The sequence below is a fragment of the Schistocerca gregaria genome, chromosome 2 (assembly GCF_023897955.1).
Source record: "Schistocerca gregaria isolate iqSchGreg1 chromosome 2, iqSchGreg1.2, whole genome shotgun sequence".
Classification (NCBI taxonomy): Eukaryota; Metazoa; Arthropoda; class Insecta; order Orthoptera; family Acrididae; genus Schistocerca; species Schistocerca gregaria.
The window spans coordinates 865,795,334-865,820,534 of NC_064921.1; the positions used below are offsets into that span (position 1 = coordinate 865,795,334).

The 25,201-nt window shown below is 43.1% G+C and overlaps 1 protein-coding gene across 1 annotated transcript; it reads left to right on the plus strand.

Annotated features, from left to right (window-relative positions):
- Window positions 1-1,015: 1,015 nt before the first annotated feature.
- Window positions 1,016-19,493, plus strand: LOC126336588 (uncharacterized). Its single transcript, XM_050000446.1, has 3 exons — window positions 1,016-1,132; window positions 8,641-8,805; window positions 18,670-19,493. The coding sequence occupies exons 1-3, from the start codon at window positions 1,087-1,089 to the stop codon at window positions 19,017-19,019; spliced, it is 561 nt and encodes a 186-aa protein (XP_049856403.1). The 5' UTR covers window positions 1,016-1,086; the 3' UTR covers window positions 19,020-19,493.
- Window positions 19,494-25,201: the final 5,708 nt, after the last annotated feature.

Below are 25,201 nucleotides of genomic sequence, written 5' to 3' on the forward strand. Positions count from 1 at the left end.
AAAGGCACACATTACCGAGCGCATTCTGAACGTGACCCCCGAGACATTCCGATCTGTTGCGGAACATGCAGTTTCTCGATTTCCACTTGTGGCAGAAAACGGTCGGCAGCATGTTGAACACGTCTTACGCCAGTCTCACGACAATTAGAAACGGATGTCATTTTGCTTTTTCTGCGGTCTTCGACCTCAGTACACTTACAAATCGATTTTTCACATACTACGCGGTACGACCTTGCCGTGCTGTATGGGCTTACCTAGTCAATAGCGGGGCAGAAATGTTGACTGCCAAACTTGTGCAGTCATACACATTGAACAGTACGGCTGGCGTAATGTGAAACTCAAACCATAGCCTTCATATAGTGATTCATCTGTCACTTGAAGTCGACCCCATTTATGTTAAGACGCTTACCCCGCCACCTGCTGGTAATATTTTGGTTAATTAATTAATTAATTTTTTTTGTTCCACGACGTTTCCTCCTGTGTGAATAACATGCTGTTCACGTTTGACGTCAGTCTAAGCAGTGGTTCATTTTCTACAGCGTTTTGCAACTAGAACTTTAATTATGGATTCCATGTATATTCAATGTGTTCTATCTCGGAAACCATACGGAATAGGACATACGCCCACATGAATTTTTTTCTTTCAAATGATCGTCCCTGTCATATCCCTGAACGCTGACCATTCCTCTTGGGAAACCATGTATTTATCTGTCCCGAATAAAGTATGGCTAGTTCTTGCCATTTACGCTCCTTGGGATAACGAGAGATGTGCCAGCGAGGTAGGGTGTGTTAGCGCAAGTTCTCGCAACGAATGTTTTCTTGGAAAGCAAGAGGTATGTGCTTATTGCCGAGCTTGCGCAGCCATTCCAAAACGTGTATACGTGACTTATCTCCCAGTGTAGTTCAAGTACTCGGCTGCAGTTTCCACTTTGTTTTAGGAACGGTAATGTTGTTGTAGTATCCAACATTTACGACCTAGTGTGCTGGTAAAGACTTCGAGAAAGTTCTGTCCCACCGCAGCAGGGAGAACCGTATAAAGGACATCACAGAACGGCAACTGTCATTCATTCGTCTCGAACCACAGTCATGAAGAGTTTGGTGCTCGCTCTGGTGTTGGCTGCTGTAGGATCCGGTAAGAGAATCAGGAGCCTAGGAATGGAGCTAAGGAGATCTTTTATGTTAGGGCAGCCTTCTCGAAATTATTATAATTTCTGAATTTTGTGCTGGAACGTGCTTTCCATTAAACGATACTATGTCACATTATTTAAAATAATTAGAAAACTCGATGTCTTACGAATATATGTTCGTTGATATCTCAGATAAATTTTACCTCTTTTGCATTTTGGTCGTTTAAATTTTTCGATGGTTGTAATGGACATGAAATTCTAGTGTGTAGAAGATTCATTTTTGCAGCAAGTTTTTGTAATTGGGGCATAAATGGTTGTAAACTCGAACTTGCTCACCAGCTCACCTAGTTTGTAAAAGAACCTGTCAGCTTCTTCTTAGCTGAAACCTGTTACTGCTCGCTGCAAAGTGGTGGATAAAGTGTGCTCAGCCGGAAGTCTACATGTCTGTTCATAATGTCATACTTAAATCCTTCACCCTCTTCCATTTTTGTCTTATTGCAACAATGCTTTTTTCAGTTGCTCTGCACATTTGTTCACCGGATTCAAAAACTCAGCATAAGGTGGCTATCTAAATTTTTACCATGATCCTATGACATTGTTTCATCACAGTCTGTTTTAGGAGATAATGTTCTTTCCTAGAACAGCTATGATGGTCAGCTCTTTGTTTATTACTTAAAGTATTTCTAGGAACTGAAATTTTTCTTTCGCTTTGCAGAATGCCATTTCAAGGAGTTGGACTTTTTCTACGCCTTACTTCATCTTACATTAATCCCATTTATGACCTGACTTCCCAATTATTGACGGTTAAAAACTATTTTATTTGTGTTGTCCGGTACTACCTGAAATTGCTTTTTTCCATACAACCGGAACGTGCAATTGTGTTAGTTTAACGTTAACATTTTATTACTTTGTCTAGACGTTATCACAGCCTACAGTATGTTATATCAATGGATAAAATAAAAGTTTATTATTACTTACTTTAAAACAAATCACTCCAAAGTTAAGCTCGAGCACCGAAAAACTCGCTAGGAACAGATAACTTGTCAATCCGAAAAAATTGTTCTATTGATTCAGGTTCGTGAGTGTGGTCTTATTCGTAAATACATTACAAGTCAGTGTCGCTACAAGCGCTGCCACTAGTGCTATCGTTCAGAAACAGACCTTGTCCGACACAATCCGCTGTCCGATACTAACCGACCTTCTCCATCGTCCTGTGTAGAACACTTCTAATACCTGCAGTGGTGCGACTAGCGAATACGTGATAACCGACTGGTTGTAATATCCTAGAGTTCTAGTGCTGAACGTGGAAAAGATCAGGCTGGATGGGAATACCTGGAGGGAACACGACGTCCTTTTCGCCAAACAGTGTTGAGAAAATTTAAAAAACGGCTGACATTTTCAGCTGACTGCAGAACGATTCTACTATCGCCAGTGTACATCTCGAGTAAGAACCACGAACTCAAGATAATAGAAATTAGGGCATGTCTGGAGGCCTACAGATAGCCGTTTTTCCTTCCTTCTGTTGGCGTGTGGAACACGAAAGTTCCTAATAATCAACAAAAATATTTCGTCTAATTTAAGATGATTGTAAGTTGTGATAATCCTTTGTGCATGTGAAACTTTTACATGGAAGAGGCTTTATTATTATAACTGAAATATTTAACATAATTTATGAGAGAGACGGCTATCTCATACAATATTTATGTTCCACTTTTACTTTCTTGTCTATAAAGACTAAAATAACAAAAGGATAAATTATAACCCTGTTCGGGGAGTCATAAATTAAAAATAATCCACTATAGAAGTAACTTGAAACAGAGATTAGTGGCTCATTTTTAGTCCACAAGAACATCCGATGTTCCGGTGTGTTGAAAACTTATACTGGAACGAAACTAGGCTGGTAACATCAGATACTTACGTGCCCAACTAAAGACAAATCAAGTGAGCTGTAAAATTCAACCTTGATTCAGAAGAATTTTTTCACAACGCTTTAATAAATATGGAAATAAGAGTTCAAGTGAACAGAAAGTGGACCAAACACCTTCCATTATACTGAACGTCGAATAAATAACATACGTTCTTGATTACTACCTCCTTCATTAACCCTTCTTCTTACATCTTCCATGGTAGATAATGGTGCTGGTACAGGGTGGACAGTCTACCCTCCACTAGCAGCAACTATCGCACATGGGGTGCATCAGTACTACTAACCACTGACAACACAGACTATCACAAACGATTCGTCGATGCTACGCAAATAATAACAGTAATTCCGTGTGACTCAACAGCGAGGTGCAAGTGTTTCAGTTGAACACCACTTCTGTGACATGCGTGTTTCTTTGCCAACAGCAACAGGGATACACAACGGTCATCCATCCAAATACTAACCGAGCGTGATGTTGCTTCATTTCTGTGAGCGGACGAGAACTGGTGTATCCAACGCAGCGTGGCACGTGCCTAACGCGATATGAGAACACAGTAGATAAATGGACCTAAATATCAATACCAAGAATGAAATTTATGATCGTGTCAAGGAGCCTGAATTTTATTCGCATCATCAGCATAACCTTTAATGAGATCTGTTCAACGGCAGTATCCCACTTTTCACTCGCAGTGGTTTAGAAAAAAACGGAAAACTGGGATCATTCGATGCCCAGGGTTCGTACTGGGATTCTGTGTTGTGCATCAGACAGGTTTAATAAGTTCCGAATACTTTTAAGACAAGAAACTAAGAATCAAGAATTAGGAAGAAAAAAAGCCTCTTAACCGCTCCTTCTGGAAACTATCGGATCACCTAGGTCTTATGACCGAAAACGTCTACTAACAGTGTGAGAACAAAACTTGTCTGTAAATAGAGCTCTATTCTTATGGAGTGTATATATAACTATCATACCTCATGCGTAGTTAGTGCACTGTATCAGTCACGTTTGTATCATGCATTTCAAGAATTTATTCTCATTTTCGAGTTCTGTGGCAGTTTATATACTTTTTGAATACAGTGTATGCGTGTTCGGTCTTCTACCTCTTTCTCTGAAGTCACCGTTTTAGTCGATCAGTTTCGGCCGGAAAAGTAACATTTGGTATTAAGTTTTTTTTCTCTTTTTATATGATAAAGGGATACTAAGGGATGCTAATTTTGACGGATACCACTTTGGCATCCTTGAAAAAATTTTTATGACATAATTTTATAATTAACACTGTCACTCTACGTCCTGAATTGTTGATTGCATGTATTCCACCTTCTGACTTCCTCAACAGTTTTTACTCTCCATAGCTTCATCTAGAGGCATTGGAATTAATCCTTTATACGTTAACCTATGTCCTATCATTCTGCCCCCTCTTCTTGTCAGTGTTTTCCTTATGTTCCTTTTTTCACCGATTCTATGGAGAACCTCTTCATTCCTTATCATATGAGTGCACCAGTTTTAAATATATTTCTTTAGCACACAGCTCACACGCTTCGATTCACCTCCTTTCCAGTTTGCCCACAGTCCCTGATTCACCTTCGTACAATACAGCGCTCCAAACGTACATTCTCAAAAAATATTTTCCCAGATTATGGTCAATTTTTGATACCAGCAGATATCTCTTTGTCAGGAAAATCTTCTTCGCTGTGCTATTCCGCTTTTCATGTCCTCAACGCTTCATGCATCAAGTGTTGTTTTTGCTTCTGAGGTAGCAGAATTCCTGAACTTTGTCTACTTTGTAGTTCCTAATTTGATGTCAGGTCAATCGCTAATACGTTTCTGATAGTTCTCATTTCTTTTATCTTTCTTAAGTTTACTCTCAGTCCACATCTGTACTCATTGGACTGTTTCTTCCATTCAGTACGTCCTGTAATTCTGTTTCACTTTCACCGAAGATAGGAATGTCAACATCGGGTCTTAATATTGGATCCATTCATTCTCAATTTCATTCCCACTCTTCAAACTTCCTTTTAGTTCCGTCATTGCTTCTTCCACGTATGGAGGGAGAGAGGCTAAATCTCCGTTTTCCACCACTTTCTAGCACGAGCAGTTCGTTCTTGACCGTCCATTTGTATTTTTATGTACCGTATACAGGGTGACCAAAAGGTCAGTATAAATTTGAAAACTGAATAAATCACGGAATAATGTAGATAGAAAGCTACAAATTGACACACATGCTTGGAATGACATGGGGTTTTATTATAATCAAAAAAATACAAAAGTTCAAGAATGTCCGACAGATGGCGCTTCATCTGATCTGAATAGCAATAATTAGCATAACAAAGTAAGACAAAGCAAAGATGATGATGTTCTTTACAGGAAATGCTCAATATGTCCAACATCATTCCTCAACAATAGCTGTAGTCGAGGAATAATGTTCTGAGCAGCACTGTAAAGCATGTCCAGAGTTACGGTGGGGCATTGGCGTCAGATGTTGTCTTTCAGCATCCCTAGAGATGTCGGTCGATCACAATACATTTGCGACTTTAGGTAACCCCAAAGCCAATAATCGCACTGACTGAGATCTGGGGACTTGGGAGGCCAAGCATGACGAAAGTGGCGGCTGAGCACTCGATCATCACCAAACGACGCGCGCAAGTGATCTTTCTCGCGTCTAGCAATATGGGGTGGAGCGCCATCCTGCATAAACATAGTACGTTCCAGCAGGTGTTTATCAGCGAGGATGGGGATGATGCGATTCTGTAACATATCGGCGTACCTCTCACCCGTCACGGTAGCAGTTACAAAACCAGACTCACTCATTTCCTCGAAGAAAAAAAGGCCCGATAACGGTAGATGTGGTAAATCCAACCCATACCGTGACTTTCTCGTCGTGCAATGGAGTTGCCACGACAGTTCTAGGATTTTCGGTAGCTCAAATTCTGTAGTTGTAGGTATTGACAGACCCTCGGAGCGTGAAATGAGCTTCGTCGGTCCACAACACGTTACTCAACCAATCGTCATCTTCCGCCATCTTTTGAAACGCCCACACCGCAAATGCGCTCCGCTTCATTAAATCTCCAGGTAACAGTTCATGATGCCGATGGATTTTGTACGGATAGCATCGGAGGGTACGCCTAAGTGCCAACCAAACAGTTGTGTATGGAATGCCGGTGCGACGTGCGACTGCACGAGCGCTGACTTCCCCGTGCATAGACGAACACGCTACAGTCTCCATTTCTTCCTGAACTGCCTCATCGGCATTACGCCTTGTGCTCGGTCGGCCACTACGGGGTCTATCGTCTAAACAAACCGTGGCTTCGAACTTCGAAATCATTCTCGCCACAGCTGCATTTGTCAACGGACCTTTACCCGTTCGACTCCTCTTCCTATGGTGATAGGATCGTAACGCTGAACTAGCACATTCCCCATTCTGATAATACAGCTTCACTAAAAGCGCCTTTTCAGGTAACGTTAACATGCTGCGACTGCTGGCGCATCTGATTCTTTCTCTCATTACAGCTCCTTTTATACACGATTGTCATGCGCAGTTACTGACGTTTTGCTGTCCAGCGCCATCTCTCGGACATTTTGTGAACTTTGTTTTTTTTTTGTTCTAATAAAACCCCATGACATTCCAACCATGTGTGTCAATTTTTACCTGTCTATCTACATTATTCCGTAGTTTATTAAGTTTTCAAATTTATACTGAGTTTTTACTCACTCCGTATTTTCAGAGAAACAGCGATTGGTGGAGCAACTTAATTCATAGTCGTAATAACACACATTCACCTTGTTTCGGTTCCTAATGGACCCTCAGATACCCTCTTAAACACAGTAATAAATCTAGAGAAACCGTTTCACAGGAGTATCCACAAATTAACACTGCTGCTGTAGGTCGTTTGGCTATCAGGAGGTAACTAAAATACACTCCTGGAAATGGAAAAAAGAACACATTGACACCGGTGTGTCAGACCCACCATACTTGCTCCGGACACTGCGAGAGGTGTACAAGCAATGATCACACGCACGGCACAGCGGACACACCAGGAACCGCGGTGTTGGCCGTCGAATGGCGCTAGCTGCGCAGCATTTGTGCACCGCCGCCGTCAGTGTCAGCCAGTTTGCCGTGGCATACGGAGCTCCATCGCAGTCTTTAACACTGGTAGCATGCCGCGACAGCGTGGACGTGAACCGTATGTGCAGTTGACGGACTTTGAGCGAGGGCGTATAGTGGGCATGCGGGAGGCCGGGTGGACGTACCGCCGAATTGCTCAACACGTGGGGCGTGAGGTCTCCACAGTACATCGATGTTGTCGCCAGTGGTCGGCGGAAGGTGCACGTGCCCGTCGACCTGGGACCGGACCGCAGCGACGCACGGATGCACGCCAAGACCGTAGGATCCTACGCAGTGCCGTAGGGGACCGCACCGCCACTTCCCAGCAAATTAGGGACACTGTTGCTCCTGGGGTATCGGCGAGGACCATTCGCAACCGTCTCCATGAAGCTGGGCTACGGTCCCGCACACCGTTAGGCCGTCTTCCGCTCACGCCCCAACATGGTGCAGCCCGCCTCCAGTGGTGTCGCGACAGGCGTGAATGGAGGGACGAATGGAGACGTGTCGTCTTCAGCGATGAGAGTCGCTTCTGCCTTGGTGCCAATGATGGTCGTATGCGTGTTTGGCGCCGTGCAGGTGAGCGCCACAAACAGGACTGCATACGACCGAGGCACACAGGGCCAACACCCGGCATCATGGTGTGGGGAGCGATCTCCTACACTGGCCGTACACCTCTAGTGATCGGTGAGGGGACACTGAATAGTGCACGGTACATCCAAACCGTCATCGAACCCATCGTTCTACCATTCCTAGACCGGCAAGGGAACTTGCTGTTCCAACAGAACAATGCACGTCCGCTGTTTCCCGTGCCACCCAACGTGTTCTAGAAGGTGTAAGTCAACTACCCTGGCCAGCAAGATCTCCGGATCTGTCCCCCATTGAGCATGTTTGGGACTGGATGAAGCGTCGTCTCACGCGGTCTGCACGTCCAGCACGAACGCTGGTCCAACTGAGGCGCCAGGTGGAAATGGCATGGCAAGCCGTTTCACAGGACTACATCCAGCATCTCTACTATCGTCTCCATGGGAGAATAGCAGCCTGCATTGCTGCGAAAGGTGGATATACACTGTACTAGTGCCGACATTGTGCATGCTCTGTTGCCTGTGTCTATGTGCCTGTGGTTCTGTCAGTGTGATCATGTTGATGTATCTGACCCCAGGAATGTGTCAATAAAGTTTCCCCTTCCTGGGACAATGAATTCACGGTGTTCTTATTTCAATTTCCAGGAGTGTACGAAACCGGTTGTTGTTGGCCAAATATTTTGAAAATATAGTTAGTACTCGTAATTCCACATCGAGGCGCTCTGCGTGGATGCTGATAGATGAGTGAGATTGTGAGGAGTCCCATGGATTGACCGGTGACAGAGTAATGAAATTATTTTGAACAGAAGCAATGCGCAGATTACATAAATTCTTGACTTTCTATAGTCTTTTTCTAGAGTTCAGCTTTGACTTTTTCGACAGATTTGACAAGTGTGCTCTTGATGTAGCAGTGGCGCAGTACCCGCGCTACTTGGAGGTGGTGCGCAACCCCAGGGTCCCCGACCTGTTCTATGGCTCGACTCTGGGACCTCACAACGAGACGTGGTACTTCAGCGCTGCCGCCACCGTCACGTCCTTCATTATCCCGTCGCAGGTCAGCTTCTGCGGCTCAGGTATGCTCTATTAAAATAGCTACTGACTTCAAAGTACGAGGGCTATTGACTGAATAATTTTTTTCTGAAAGTGGGTTGCTTTATTCAGAGTTCCAATGCATTACAAGTATTATTACTTGTGGCTACGGCCTGACGCCGTCTTACTGGGAGGGTCGGTATGACCACATCCACCACTCTACTGGTCGATGTCGGATCTAACGTCTTTCTGCATCAATAACCACCCCATCAGACACGTACTGCTCTCCGTGAAGTGCGCCTTCACTGAGAGAAAAAGATGGAAGTTGATAGGTGCGAGATATGGGCTGAAGGGTGGATGAGGAAGAACAGTCAAACGAAGTTTTGTGAGCTCCTCTTGAGTGCGCAGACTTGAGTGAGGCTAGCTGTGCAGCGAAGTGCTTGACTGACATCCGTCAGTCTCCTTAAATGAGAGTGTCCACACGTTTCAACACTGCAGGAGTCACTGCTGTGTGCGACTAGCCGGTACGCGGCGATGGGACAGGTTTTCTCGACCTTGTTGAGAAGACTATAGACACCCCACCCAACGACTCACCGTGCCTTTGTTCTCAGCCAGCTCTCCTATGAATATCTGTGATGCTCTAATTTTCAGCCAAACGAAGCTCAATGACAGCTCTCTGCGTGGAATGCCCTTCCCTTACAAACACCATTTTGAAGGCTACGTATAGCAGCGCCACCTGAAACTATCGGAGGTGAAACGAGAATATTCGACGATGTCCCACAGAAAATTCCGCCTTTTTTCAACCGACATCGGCTGAGAAAAATGTGTTGCATTACTTATTGAAAGCTTCTCATCTCTGGAAAATATCGGTCGCTGTGGACTCGATGACGCAGTGATTACATGCCAGAATGTAGACCTGAATATTTGGAGTTTCATTCCCGGTCACTCCTAAAATTTTTGCGTTGCTGACGTATGCAGTGCGGGAAGAATAATTGCTTGGAATTCTTTGTGTGTGTTGCAAAAAGTCTCCCACGGACAGATAGTGTCTACCTTCAAGCGTTTGGCAGTTTAGTTAAACATCTCTGACTCTCTCCTACGGGTCATCACTGTATCCATTCATGCTGCTCTTGTTCCCCTGGTGGTCATATTCAGTACGTAGTCCACACACTTGAGTAATATTGTAGGATGGGTCACAAAATTGTTCTGTCAGCTTTGTACATCGATTGCATTTTGTAGCGTCACTGTTGTAAGTTTGTACGGAACCAAACGACATCCCTTTGCAGTTCTGCAAGCGGCTTCAGAATTTCCTCGACAGAGTTGGGCTCGTCCAGCTGACAGCTAAAAAGTTGCTTTATAGCTAAAATTTGGAATCTTTTGATCTGAACTAGAACTCGATCGGGGCAGGAAATAATTCAAGAGGTGCAGACTAGGTGATAATTTAATACGACAACCGAAAGGAGTTACTGTAGAGTCCTTATTCTATTTAGTCAAACCAGGACTAAAAGAACTTCCTGGCAGATTAAAACTGTGTGCTGGACCGAGACTCGAACTCGGGACCTTTGCTTTCGCGGACAAGTGCTATACCAACTGAGCTACCCAAGCACAACTGACGCCCCTTCCCCACAGCTTCAATTCCTGCAGTACCTTGTCTTCTACCTTCCAGACTTCACAGAAGCTCTCCTGCGAACCTTGCAGAACTAGCACTCCTGGAAGAAAGGATATTACGGAGACATGGCTTAGCCACAGACTGGGGGTTGTTTCTAGAATGAAATTTTCACTCTACAGCGGAGTGTGCGCTGATATGAAACTTCCTGGCAGATTAAAACTGTGTGCCGGACCGAGACTCGAACTCGGGACCTTTGCCTTTCGCGGGCAAGTGCTCTACCAGGAATAAAAGTCTTACTAAATAAAGTGTATCTGAGAAAATTTAAGTGTTAACTCGGAGAGAGAACAATCATCCTATGACCGTAAATCAGTTGAGACGAAAGTAAGCTTCCAAAGTTTAAAATTGACCAGGCAGTCTCAACATATAAATGTGCTACAAGTATTACCAGATAGAGTGCCATAAGTTTCACATGAGTTACAATAGTATTTGGCAAGAGAGGTACACAATATTACTCGAGACTGCAGGTTAGGGTTCCGCTGTACGGTGAAGTCAATTCGAATTCCCGCCAAGAACTCAATGAATGAAATTTGGGACCTCCTTAATACCGATGTGATGGCCTATGGCCACATGAAGTGTACTTTCTATTGACGTTACCAAACGCCTGACGAATTGTCGGCTCATAGCCTCGTGTTCTGTAACCGGCGATGTGATTCAGATCCGTTCTTACGAAATGTTGTAGCAACACGTGGAAGTTCCGGGCAGGATGTTTACCACGGACGCTTGCCCATGCTAAACGAGAGGTCCAGCAAGCACCTCAAATGTCTGCCTGCCGGCCGTAGTTTCTGTCTGTTACTATGTGCCTCTTTACTTCAGCTTTAAAGGCTTTTACTTACCGGATAGTGATAATCATGTTGCAAAAGCATGCATACTGAAATTTCCAGCAGATTAAAACTGTGTGCCAATCGGGACTCGAACTCATGACATTCTCTCGTGGGCAATTACTCTACCAGCTGAGCTACCAGAGCACGACTCACGACTTTACTTCCGCCAGTACCTCGTCTCCTACCTTCCAAACTTCACAGAAATTTGCGGGACTAGTGCTTATGGGAGTAAGGATAACTGCGGATACGTGGGTTATGCACAGCCCGGGGGATTGTTCCCAGAATGAATTTTCACTCTGCAGTGGAGCGGGCGCTGATATGATACTTCTAGGCAGATTAAAACTGTGGCTAGGCCATGCTAGTCTCGCAAGTTCCGCAGCAGAACTGTGACATGTGGAGATGAAGTACTGGCGAAAGTAAATCTTTGAAGACGTGCCTTGAGTCGTGTTCGGGTGGCTCAGATGGTGGAGCACTTCCCCGCAAAAAGCAAAGGTCCTGTGTTCGAGCCCCGGCCCGACACACAGTTTTCTTCTGCCGCCAAGTTTCATATCAGCACACACTCCACTGCAGAGTGAAAATTCGTTTTGCATATGCATAGTCTTTGCAGCATGCGACAATTTGCGTAGTATTCTAGCAATGAACGGAAGTCTGCCATCTACTTTGCCTACGATAATAGCCTTACAAACTGTTGCACCTAGATATTTGTATGAATTGACATTGTAACTGTTGACTCATTGATGTAATAAACAATAATTTTTCAGTTTTGTGGAGTTAAAATTTTTCTAGCAAAGACAAATTGCCTGGCGGTTTCTGTCTTGGGTTCTGGGCCAACGTTTGTTTAATAATTTTTCTGACGTTTCGCAGCATGTACGGCCCGCATTGTCAAAGCTTCGCTTCGCCTTCCAGTGCTAGTTGCCTATTCCATCACCAGTAATGGAGAGTGAAGTTTTGACAATGTCAACCACTCGTTGACGAAACGTCGGAAAAATTATCAAATAAACGTCAGCCGAGGGACCTGAGACAAAATCCAACAAGTAATTTGCTAACAAGCGGCCAAGAAAGCCTTAAAATTTTTCTGGCAATGTTTCTTAGTGTGGAAAATGTTGAAGTATACAGAGTTCGTTAAACTGTTATTCCCCGTCAGATCAACTGAGTAAGTCAGGTCAAAGGTCGGAGGAAAGCAAGGGCATTCCATTTGCCTGGGAAATCATTGTGATGTTCAAAAAAGTTTCGAAATTATGCCTTTAATCTCTCATTTAGTGGACCCAGAAGCAACACTTGCTTACATGTGTTATTTTCAAAAGGCTACAATTTCAGATGCTAGAGTGAACTAAAGCTTACACAATCTCTGCCTTTTTTCTATAAATACCTAATTCAATTTAAACAAAGCTTCTGATATGAATTTTTTTTTGTCTTGACCACGACGTATATCTATACTGGACAACAAGTTTCGACAAGATTTAGCTGGCATCTTCAGATCCAGAGAGTACAGGTTTTGATATCATGCTATGTGATAAACCACACGTTTGGTTTTGTGCCATAGTAACGGACACATGATAAAAAAGAGAGTAGGACTTCCTTTTAACTCGATATCTCGCTATGTTGGGGCGCAGCTATCTCCAGTTAATCTTACGTTTACATGTACTGTATTCGTCGTATTTATGATACACTCCGTTATTATTTTCTGTTCCTCTAAAGAATATACCGAGCAAAAGCACATCGAAAATTTTCACTCCTCTTCGCAAAATAAAATTACGTTTAGAACAGTACTGCTAATTCTAAATTGTTTCATATTACTTTCTCGGTCGTTTCAGCTTCGTTATTTACTGCTAATTCTAAATTGTTTCATATTACTTTCTCAGTCGTTTCAGCTTCATCAATAAACACTCTCCATTTTTTAGAGAAATGAGAAATAATTAAGCGTCTTATTTGATGTTTTTAGAGTCGTAGTTTAGTGCATTATATTAACATTTTTCGGAGAAGATTACAAAAATGTTAATATGACGCCGACAGGACTTCAGACTTTGATCTTCTATCCTCCATTTTACTTTGCTACGCAGACTTCCTTCATGACAAAGTATTTGACAGATGGAAATCACATACTTGTGTTGATATAGCCAGGAATTCTGAAGAAAATTGGTAGTGTATGTCAATGAGAGTCGTCGCAGCAGTTAATTCATACAGATCTACAGATCTATAAAAGTTCTTGGCCGATTTACTTTAAATTTCTACACAATCCCGTAATGAACATTTGGTGGACAATGGCTATATATCTCGAAAAGTACTTGACCGATGTACTTCAAATTTGTACGCAGAGATAAATTAATAGAAAGTTAAATGCCTAACAAATGAAATATATCATGGTAAACTGATTGCAGTTCCTGTCCCGATAATAAATTACAGCAGCAGTACCCGTCTTGGGGATACTCGTAGTACCATCTCACGTCACTAGATCGTGGGACGAGCGAAGGTTCGAGAATTCTGCAGATATCTGATCGCCATCTTTTATTTATTGAGTAGTTGTCGTTGTTATATATGCAATGGGACAAAGCTGGCCATGGAGAACCTGTTGCAGAACATAATAGAGCTCACTATCACTACAGGGTATGCCTCACTTTCCGTTGATATCCACTGATGCAAATATGGCCTTCGATTTAAAGTGATTACAGTTTCGCATGCGGCTTTCATTCGCTATGGGTATCAACAAAGCAGTCAGGCAGCAGCGACTGGTCGATACAGACGTAACAACAGGGAAGTAACCGATTTTGTGACTTACGCGTTCCTAACCAGGAGCGAATTGTCGAATTTCATCTGTGTGCTTTGATACTTTAGTTTATTTAGTTTCTGCGTATTGATTTAATATCTAATAGCCACAGTTCTTGCGTTTTCGTTTTGTGTCGGAAAGTAAACCGATTTTGTGCCATTTTACAAGTTCCTAATCAGGGGTGACTTATTTAATTTCACCTGAGTGCATCGGTAGTTAGATTTTTGACTCTCTACTCATTAATCTGATTTATTAGACACAGTTCCTGCGTTTTCGTCAGCGTCTACAGTAGAGTTCCGCAGCACATGCCGATAGTTCATTATTTGGGTAGTTTAGTTTTCCACGGTCTTTAGTACGGATATGGACTTGATTGCTGTGTGCAGATGCGAGCCGAATTGGTGACACTTCGCTCCCAGCTCCAGGCTGTGATGGCTTCGGTTACACAGCTTGAGGCTGCAGTGGGTGGGCACTACCGTTGTGGGCTGGCTGTAGGGATCCAACGGACGTCCAGCATGCCCGAGTCTTCCGATCGGTCCTCGCTGGTGGCCAGCCCAGTTTATGCTCGCATTGAGTTTGACACCTCACCTGTGGTTGAGTGGGAGGTCGCCCAGGGCGTAGCAGGCTGCGAATGACTTCCAAGGGGGGGGGGGGGGGGGGGCGCACGTAAGGCCTCCCTGGTTTTTCTGACAAAGAGATTCCAGGTGCTGTCTGAGGCTGGTACTTTCACTTAGGGAGATGCTGTCCCCTGTACCGTTTCAGACGAAACCTCTCTGCCTGCAAGATCCGGGTAGTCACAGAGGGTGGGATTATTGGTAGTTGGGAGCTTCAACATTAGGTGCTTTATGGGGCCCCTTAGAGACATGACTGCCAAGAAAGGAAAGAAAACCAATGTACACTCTGTGCGCATACTGAGTGAAGTTATTCCAGATGCCATGAAGAGAACAGGGTGCAGCCAACTGCAGGTGGTGGCTCATGTCGGTACCAGTGATGTGTATCACTTTGGATCGGAAGAGATCCTCTCTGGTTTCGAATGACCAACAGAAGTGGTCAGGGCCACCAGTCTTGCTTGGGAGATGAAAGCAGAGCTGACCATTTTCAGCATAGTCGACAGGACCGACGCAAGAAGGGCTTCAGTCACAAAGGGCGCAGCCCGAACACAGGAAGAACGTAGATACAGGAACCATCGGTATAACAATTGTAAAATTGCCATAGCTGTGTTTGGAAAGTACCAGAGCTCCCGGTGCTAATAGAAAGCACTGATGCACATATCATTATAGGAGCTGATAGCTGGCTAAAGCCAGAGATAAGTTCAGCCGAAATATTTGCGAAGAACCTAACGGTGTTTCGAAAGGATAGGCTAAAGTCAGTTGGCGGTGGCGGGTTGTTGTTGTTAGAGGTAGTTTATTTTGTCGAGAAATTGAAGTAGATAGTTCCTATGAGTTAGTATGGGCAGAGGTCATTGTTGGCAATCGGAATAAAATAATTATTGGACAGTTTTACCGACCTCCCAATTCAGAAGATACAATTGCTGAAAGGTTCAAAGGAAACTTGAGTTTGATTTCAAACACGTACTCGACTCAAACAATTATAGTTGATGGTGACTTTAATTTACCTTCCGTATGTTGGCGAAACTACGTATTTAATTCCGGAGGTCCGCATGAAACATCATCTGAAATTGTGCTAAACGCATTCTCTGAAAATTATTTCGAGCAGTTAGTTCATGAACCCACGCGAATAGTAAATGGTTGAAAACACACTTGACCTCTTAGCAACAAATAATCCTGAGTTACTAACGAGCATCAAATCGGATACATGGATTAGTGAACAGAGGATCGTCGTAGCGAGACTGAGTACTGTAACCCCCAAATCCTCCAAAAATAAATGAAAAATATACCTTTTCAAAAAAGAAGGTAAAAATTCACTTGACTCTTTCCTGAGAGACAATCTCCACTACTTTCAAATTAACGATATAAGTGTGGACCAGATGTGGCTTGACTTTAAAGAAACAGCATCGACAGCAATTGAGAGATTTATACCATATAAATCAAAAAAACGACAGAGCTGATTCTCCTTGGTACACAAAACGGGTCAGAACACTGTTGCAGAAACAATGGAACAAACATGCCAAACATAAACAGACGCAAAATCTCAAAGATTGGCGATCTTTTAAAGAATCTCGAAATTTAATGTTGACTTCAATGCGAGGTGCTTATAATAGTTTCCACAACGAAACTTTGTCTCGAAACCTGGCAGAAAATCCAAACAGATTCTGGTCGTATGTGAATTATGCTAGCGGCAAGAAACAATCAATGCCTTCTCTGCGCCATAGCAAAGGAGATACTATCGAAGACATTGTTGCCAAAGTAGAGTTACTAAATACCCTTCCGAAATGCCTTCACAAAAGAAGACGAAATAAATATTCCAGAATTCGAAACAGGAAAAGCTGGCAACATAAGTAACGTAGAAGTAGATATCCACGGATGAGTGCAGCAACTTAAATCACTTAGTAAAAGCGAGTCTTCTGGTCCAGACTGTATACCAGTTAGGTTCCTTTCAGAGTATGCTGATGCAATAGCTCCATACGTAAGAATGATATACAACCTTTCGCTGGACGAAAGATACGTACTCAAAGACTGGAAAGTTGCACAGTTCACACCAATATTCAAGAACGTTAGTAGGAGTAATCCACTAAATTGCATTCCCATATCATTAACGTCGATATGCAGCAGGACTTTGGAACATATATTGTGTTCGAACATTGTGAATTTCCTCGAAGAAAACGGTCTATTAGCACAGAGTCAACGCGGATTTAGAAAACAGCGTTCTTGTGAAAGAAAGCTAGCACTCTACTCGCACGAAGTGTTGACAGCTATTGACAAGGGTTTTCAAATTGATTCCGAATTTATGGATTTCCGGAGGCTTTTGAAACTGTACCACACAAGCGGATTGTTGTGAAATTGCGTGCCTATGGAATACCGTCTCAGTTATGTGACTGGATTCGTGATTTCCTGACAGAGAGGCCACAGTTCGTAGTAACTGACAGAAATGCATTGAGTGAAACTGAAGTGATTTCTGGCGTGCCCCAAGGAAGTGTTACAGGCCCTTTACTGTTCCTTATGTATATAAACGATTTGGGAGACTATGTGAGCAGCCGTCTTAGATTTTTTGCCGACGACGCTGTCGTTTATCGACTAGTAAAGTCATCAGAAGACCAAAACAAATTGCAAAACGATTTAGAAAAGATATCTGTATTTTAAAGGCCGTAGATTTAGGTAAATAGCTAGGAATTACAATTACGAACAACTTAAATTGCAAGGAACACAGAGGAAATGTTGTGGCGAAGGCTAACCAAAGACTGCATTTTATTGGCAGGACACTTAGGAAATGTGACAGATCTACTAAGGAGACTGCCTACAATACGCTTTTTCGTCCTCCGTGGGTGTGGGATCGTTACCAGATAGGATTGATGGAGTACATCGAAAAAGTTCATAGAAGGGCAGCACGTTTCGTATTATCGCGAAATAGGGAGAGAGTGTCACTGAAATGATACAGGATTTGGGATGGACATCATTAAAACACTCTAAAAGTGCTATTGCTATTTTCATCTACAGCAATGTTCTCTTCTTGTTCTTAAATGATATTTTACTGATTTAACAATCTGTTCTGTAATGTTAAATTTTATGTATATTTCACCTAAATGTTAATAGTAAATTTATATCTTTTAGGGTTTTGAAAAATTAAGGCTATCGTATAGAGGACGCGCGCTTCTAGCGCAAAGAGGGTGAATAAAATCTAACAAATTTTTTATATCTATACAAGACCGGTGTTTTACTTTTTATAGCTAGTTTGACAACGCATGAAGCTGTGTTCAGTGTATGCCGTCTTTAGGTATGAACTATATGTATTTCGCATAAATTCAGTTAGATCACTAATAAGCGTGCTTAAATATTGCACTTATTTTTGTGTTATAAAATAAATATTCTTTTATATTGTTTTAGCATCTGAGGATGGTCATTGTATGGCCGAAACCGGTTATGACTGTGTCATAAATATGTGATTGTGTCCATAAATAAACAAAAATTTTTTTTACGAAAGAATCAATCACGCACTCCATTGACAAAATGTCGCTTTTCCTAAAACAAAGGCGTTTCTCGTTGCGGAGGCATCTTCTGACGAAATTCCAATGACCAACTTTTTCCTCTGAATGCGAAAATATTTTGTTGACGCCGACCTACATAAGGAGAAACGATCACCACGATAAAATAATGATAATCAGAGCTCGTACGGAAAGATGTAGGCGATCGTTCTTTACGCGCGCTATACGAGATTGGAATAATAGAGAATTGTGAAGGTGGTTCGATGAACCCTCTGCCAGACACTTAAGGGTGATTTGTGGAGTATCGATGTAGTTGTAGACGTGTATGAGCCAGTCACGTTGTGTGGCATATATCAAACATACCGGGTAACGCCGGGCACTACAGCTTTTTATCAGGATGGATGTTGGAAATTCGCCTTTCTGCCACTCCCTGCTTTTTGATTCCATGTGGTAAGCTTATCACCACGTTGTCAGGATGCTTAAATAAACAAAACTGTTTAAATCTGTTCCTGATACAAAACTTCTCCGGCTTACAGCTTCCTTACTTGTTTATCTTCACAGGTCCAGCGAATGGAACGTACGAGGAGACGGTTGACCTTTTCCTGTACGAGACGAAACTCTCGACGTCGCCGGCTCAGACGTACTTGCTGGCGTCTGGCTCGTTCAACGGCACCGCCAACTACGGCCAGGAGCTGGAGATCCCGATGAGGAACACCACGCTAGATAGTGCGCCCCAAGTCGGCGCGTACGTCAACAGCAACAACGGCTTCTCGTACACGCTCAACATCGTCTTCAACAAGACCGGCATCTACCCGTGGTATAGGACGAGGGCGCTCTCCACTTACTCCGTCGTCAGTCCCTTTTCGAATGGCGCTGGAATTGCCATCGGACTGACGTACTTTATTGGCTAAGAGGTTGTTCCCAATCAGTCCTTTACAGTGATTAGATGCGGGACTATACTGTCGCAATGGCTTGTAGACTTGATCGTTATTCGCTATTCATTCTGCCGTTGCTGCCTTGGTTCATATTTCAAACAATATGGCCAGCTGACTCATTTCGCACAGAACAGTGCCGAAAAACGTTGGCTTTCTAGGTCAGCATTTCAGCTTCAGTTTGTTATCAAAACGTCTGACAACAAATTGAAACTGAGACGCACGCTTAGACGGAAAACATTTTACGTCCGTTGTCTGTGAACAGTGAGTCAGCGGGCCATATTGCTGAAAGTAGGAACGTCAAAGTGACTTCCATTCTGTCTTTGAAGCAAAGCTAGTATGTTTAATTACTAGTTGTATTGAATGTCGCATTAAAATTTTTTCGAAAAATGCTTTTTGTGATACAAGACTCACACCAAAAGCAGGTTTCGCCGAAGTGAAAGATAAACACTCATACAGATACAGCAAAGGTATTCACTGAATACTGTAGTATATATATATATATATATATATATATATATATATATATATATATATATATATATATAAAGTTTCTGTAATGCATCCTAAACAACAACAAAATTACCCCTGAAAACTTGTCATTGTAAAGACATTTGTACGAGACTAAGTCAATAATCATGCGCAAAGTAGCTATAAAATTTTATTGAAATCAAATAGAAAACTTACAAGAACATCATTTTTCGACGTTTCAACACACTTGATCCATCATTGTACAAGCTTCCTGATGCCCTCGTAAAAGGGCTTGAGCTGCGAGCCAGGAACGCACCGCTTCTTTCACTGCTTCGTCCGAGACAAATCTACGGACCCTTAATGCCTGTCTGAGTGGACCAAATAAGTGATAGTCAGAAGGGGAAAGATCGGCACTATATGGAGGATGATCCAGTACTTCACGTTTGAGTTTTGGAGCGTTTCAGCAGTGTCGGCGGCAGTATGCGGACGGGCATTGTGATGCAACAACACAACACCTTTTGACAGCAATCCTCGGCGTTTGCCTCGAATCCAGGCTTTAGCCTGGAAGTAAGCATCTCACTGTAACGTACGCTCTTTATTGTTGTGTCCCTTTCCCCATAAAGTTCCAGTACTGGACCTTGTGTATCCCAAAAAACCGTAAGCATCAGTTTTCCTGCGGACGGTTGGGCCTTGAACTTTTTCTTGCACGGCGAATTTGGATGTTTCCACTCCATACTCTGCCGTTTATTCTGCGACTCGTAATGATGGATCCATGTTTCGTCACCAGTAATGATCCTGTCTATGAAGTTGTGCCCTTCGTTACCATATCGATCCAAATGTTTTTCGCCGATGTCCCACTACGTTTGTTTATGCAACTGTGTGAGTTGTTTTGGGACCCATTTTGCACAAACTTTATGAAACCCAAGTCTGTTGTGGATGATTTCGTAGGCAGAACCGTGACTAATTTGCAGACGATGGGCCACTTCGCCAATAGTTAATCGTTTGTCTAAGAGAATAATTCCACGCGAACGCTGAATGGTTTCTTCATTTGTGGCGGTAAACGGTCGTCCGGCTTCTTCATCGTGCGTAATACTTGTGCGACCATTTCAGAATTTTTCATTCCATTTGTAGACAATCTGTTGTGGAAAAACACTGTTCCCATACTGTACCGAAAGTCTTCGATGAATTTCGGCCCGTTATACGTCTTCCAATCACAAAAAAACGTATCACTGAACGTTGCTTTTCTTTGGTGCAAATAGACAGAGAAGTCGCCATGGTTAACAGCACGGCAGCCATAATAAAACTTACCTAGCAGCTTGAAAAGTGCAGAGATGTAACAAGAAAAGAGCATGCATCATCAACGTAAAACGAGAGTACTACCAAATTAAACAAAAATATAACTAAGCGGGTGGAGGGTATTTAAATCGGCCGCCGCCGCGACCGAACCCAGTTCCTCCTGAGCAGCCATAGCGAACGGATCTCCGTGCCGGCGCGTTCACAGGAGCTCAGTCCGTCAGTTCACCTGATGATGGCGACATGTTTGATCGCCGAAATATTGTGCCCGTTGGACACTATAGACCGGCAGTACACCCGTGGATATTTTGATTAAAAATATAACTAAATTGTGGACAATAATTGACTTAGCCTCGTAGTATCTTGGACCCACATCCTTCATACGCTCGTTACAAAAATTTGTGTATTGCCAAAGCTATAACGGAGCTTAGACTACAAAAACAGATTATGAGGAAGATAGATTGCCACTGACCGCATAGCGGAGGTGATGAGTCACAGATAGGCACAACGGAAAGACAGTCAAACAAGTAAGCTTTCGGCCAAAAAGGCCTTCATCCGAATTAGACAACACACACACGCACACTCCCTCACTCATTCACTCACGTAAACTCAACTCGTACACACATGACCACAATTTCTGGCCGTAGCGACCAGACTCACTACAAAAAACTATCCTTTATAACGGTTGTCGTTATTGAATCATTTGTAGTAGCTTGGAGCCGTATTCCGTATACACACGCCACATAAATTATAAGAAGAGTGTGACAATTATTTAATTACAAAGCTTTTAGACGTACGATTAACTTCCTCTCTAATTAAAACTATATTGGATGGTAAAACAGCATCAAACTACATACAGTATAACCTGATTGAAACGAATGATGTGAAATTGCTACTTTTCAACAAATTGAGATAAACTGTCAGACACAACTTCATCTGAAAGGTCAGGCGATATTTGCAGTTGATGTGCTGAGTGGCAGTTCTCTTTAAGTTTCTACAAACGTAAGATAATGCCCATAAAAAAGGAAACAGACCATATAGTATACCGACTTTGAAGTGATCTCCCCCACGCAATATCACAGAACTGAATTACATTTCCAGCTTCTAAAGACAGCTAATGACCTATCCCATTAAACTAACACCCACATTTTCACAGCCACTAGATGGGGCAGCCTAACTGATTACCCTTTCTTAGAAGCTGTTTACTTTTTTAATTTTTTTTAATAAGAGAATCGTACACCACACGACATCCTTCAGATCAGCAGAAACATGAAGCTGTGTGCTTTACTTTTTGCAGAGGATTTAGCTATTGTAGAGTCTTCATAGGGTGGTCTGCAGCGTTCTGTGCACAATTTACAGACTACATGTAAGAAATACAACACGGATATCAACACCGAAAAAAAAGTATAGGCTTCCGTGGTAAATACAAGTTTGAAAAATGAAATTATAGAAAAAGTAAAGATATTCACATACATAGGCTGTATGTGATGTAAGAAACAGACCTAGCTGAAAAGGCCACATGGTATACAAAAACAATGGAGATCATTAATAATTTATTGAAATCTTCCCTAATCCAGAATAGAACGAGAATATGCTTTTATAAGCTCTTAGCAAGACCTGTGATGTTGTAGCCTCAGAAAAAAGCCAAATATCGTAAAAGAATAGTATCAAATGGAGAGTATCGCTAAGGCTTAAAAGTGTTAGGACGTGGCGAGGAAAAGTTACGGGGCAGCCAGCAGGCCAATCAAATGCCAGAAAGTCGGGCTGCCACATACACCAATCAATAAGATACGAACGCAGAGTGATCCAAGGACATTACAGAGTACCACTGATAGGGATAGCTCCAAGTGTACCCATTACGATATCGACAATAATGTTAGGGTTGTCAGTTCCTGATTTGATAGATAAGAGTGGGACGAGAGGGATAAAGAGAGAGGGTCTGTGGTAGAAACACTGATACGTCAGGAATAACGAGTGGCAGGCTTAGGACCCAGTGTGTGACCATATAGGGAGAGACACTTCTGTCCCTCCACCTAGCCTCTGGAAAACGTATGAAGAGCAGTACATGATTAGAGCCAATAAGGCGGCGAGAGGGCCGGCCGGTGTGGCCGTTCGGTTCTAGGCGCTGCAGTCTTGAACCGCGAGACCGCTACGGTCGCAGGTTCGAATCCTGCCTCAGGCATGGATGTGTGTGATGTCCTTAGGTTAGTTAGGTTTAACTACTTCCAAGTTCTAGGGGACTAATGACCTCAGAAGTTCAGTCCCATAGTGCTCAGAGCCATTTGAACCATTTTTTGCGGCGAGAGGTTTTCAACGTCATGCCATGTCAGGGACAAATAGGAGCAAAGGGAAATCCCACCAAAACTCGGAGGTACGACACTCCGAGCAGTGGAACAAGAGAGTACAGGGAGTAGGAATGAAGTCAGACAAGAAGAGAGAGTAAAGAGAAGTGATGTCAGAGGGAAGAGAGAAGTAAGAAAGTAGCCACGCAGGACTGAGCAGAAACAGCTTTATTAGTATCAGCGTAGCTAATGAAATCGTAGGCGAACAGGGGGGGGGGGGGGAGGGGGGAACTATGTGTGTTGTATAGTGAGTGTGGGTTCAGCTAATAATGACAGTTTCATTTCAAAGCAGACGGAACTGTGGTAGCCAATCACTTTCTATGTAGTAAGACTTGGGCTCTTCATCTAGATCTACGTCTACATACATAACCCGGAACCGCCCTACAGGGCGTAGCGGAGGGCACCCTGTAACATTACAAATCGTTTCTTTTCTTGTTACACTTGCTGATAGGGCAAGGGGAAATTATTGCCTATCTGCCTCCGTATGAGCCCAAATTTCTCTTATCTTATCTTCGTTTTCCTTACGCGAAATGTATGTTGGCGACAGTAGAATCGTTCTGCAGTCAGCTTCAAATGCCGGTTCTCTAAATTTTCTCAGTAATGTTTCTCGATAAGAACGTCACCTTTCCTCCACGCATTTCCATTTTACTTCCCGGATCATCTCTTTATACTTACGTGTTGTTCGAACCTACCAGTACCAAATCTAGGTTCAAAAATGGCTCTGAGCACTATGGGACTCAACATCTTAGGTCATAAGTCCCTTAGAACTTAGCACTACTTAAAACTAACTAACCTAAGGACATCACACACACCCATGCCCGAGGCAGGATTCGAACCTGCGACCGTAGCAGCCCCACGGTTCCGGACTGCAGCGCCAGAACCGCACGGCCACCGCGGCCGGCACCAAATCTAGGAACCAATCTCTTAATTACTAGAAATCTTCCTTTACTCCATCACGGCGCAGATCGAAAACACTGGAGCAGTATTCAAGAATGGGTAGCACGAGCTTCCTATATGCGGTCTCTTTCACAGAAGAACAACACTTCATAAAATTCTCTCAGTAATCTGAAATCGACCATTCGCCTACCCTGACATTTTATATCGCTTTGCACATTTACGCCCAGATATTTAAACAACGTGATTGTGTCAAGCAGGACACTACTAATGTTGTATCCGAACATTACATGTTTGTTTGTCCTATGCATCTGCAAGAACCCTAGTCTAAGTCATGGTATATCATACTACTGTCAGCTTCAACAGCTTCCTGTACATCACAGCATCATCAGCAAACAACTGCAGATTAATACCCACCCTGTTCTTCAGATCATTTACGTATATAGAAAATAATAGCTAGCTGTCCTATCACACTTCCCTGGAGCAGTCCTGACGATACCATTGCCGTCGAGGACAACATACTGATTACGTACTATTCATGGATATATTACCTTCAGGAGCAGTAGTGCAAGGGTTGAAACTGTTTTCTAAATAGCTTTAGAAGTTGCAAAACACTTCTAGTTGAGGTTATTTGAAGTCACGTCCGAATACTTACAATAAGGCATATTTGTAATAAGTCATTTAAGGTTATACCCAGGTCAAGATTCGATCTCACGCAGGCCAACCAGATATATCCTTCTCATGATCTCAGTAGCTCTGTCTCAGGCAATACTCACGTTTGGAGCGCGGCAGGTGTGAAGTAAACAAGGTATTTTCACAAAGGCATTTGAAAAGTAATCTACTGACTCAGGTTGCTACAGCGAATGTGGTAAATTGCAAGAAGTTGTGGCGACTCGCAACTTTCAGCCTCGTAAAATTCTGCTCCATGACAGCAAAGTTTGAAACGGCGTCCCAGCGGGTAGCGGGCAATGGGCCAGCAAAGTTTGAAACGGCGTCCCAGCGGGTAGCGGGCAATGGGCAATAGTAGCAGAGGCGGCATTAAGGGCGAGCGACGGGGTCGACGCAGGTAAACAGGACAATGGTCGACTGCAGGCACAAGAGTGTGTCTGGGCAGCCAGAGGACCACGAGTTCGAGGCCAGGGGTCTGGTCTCAGTAGCAGA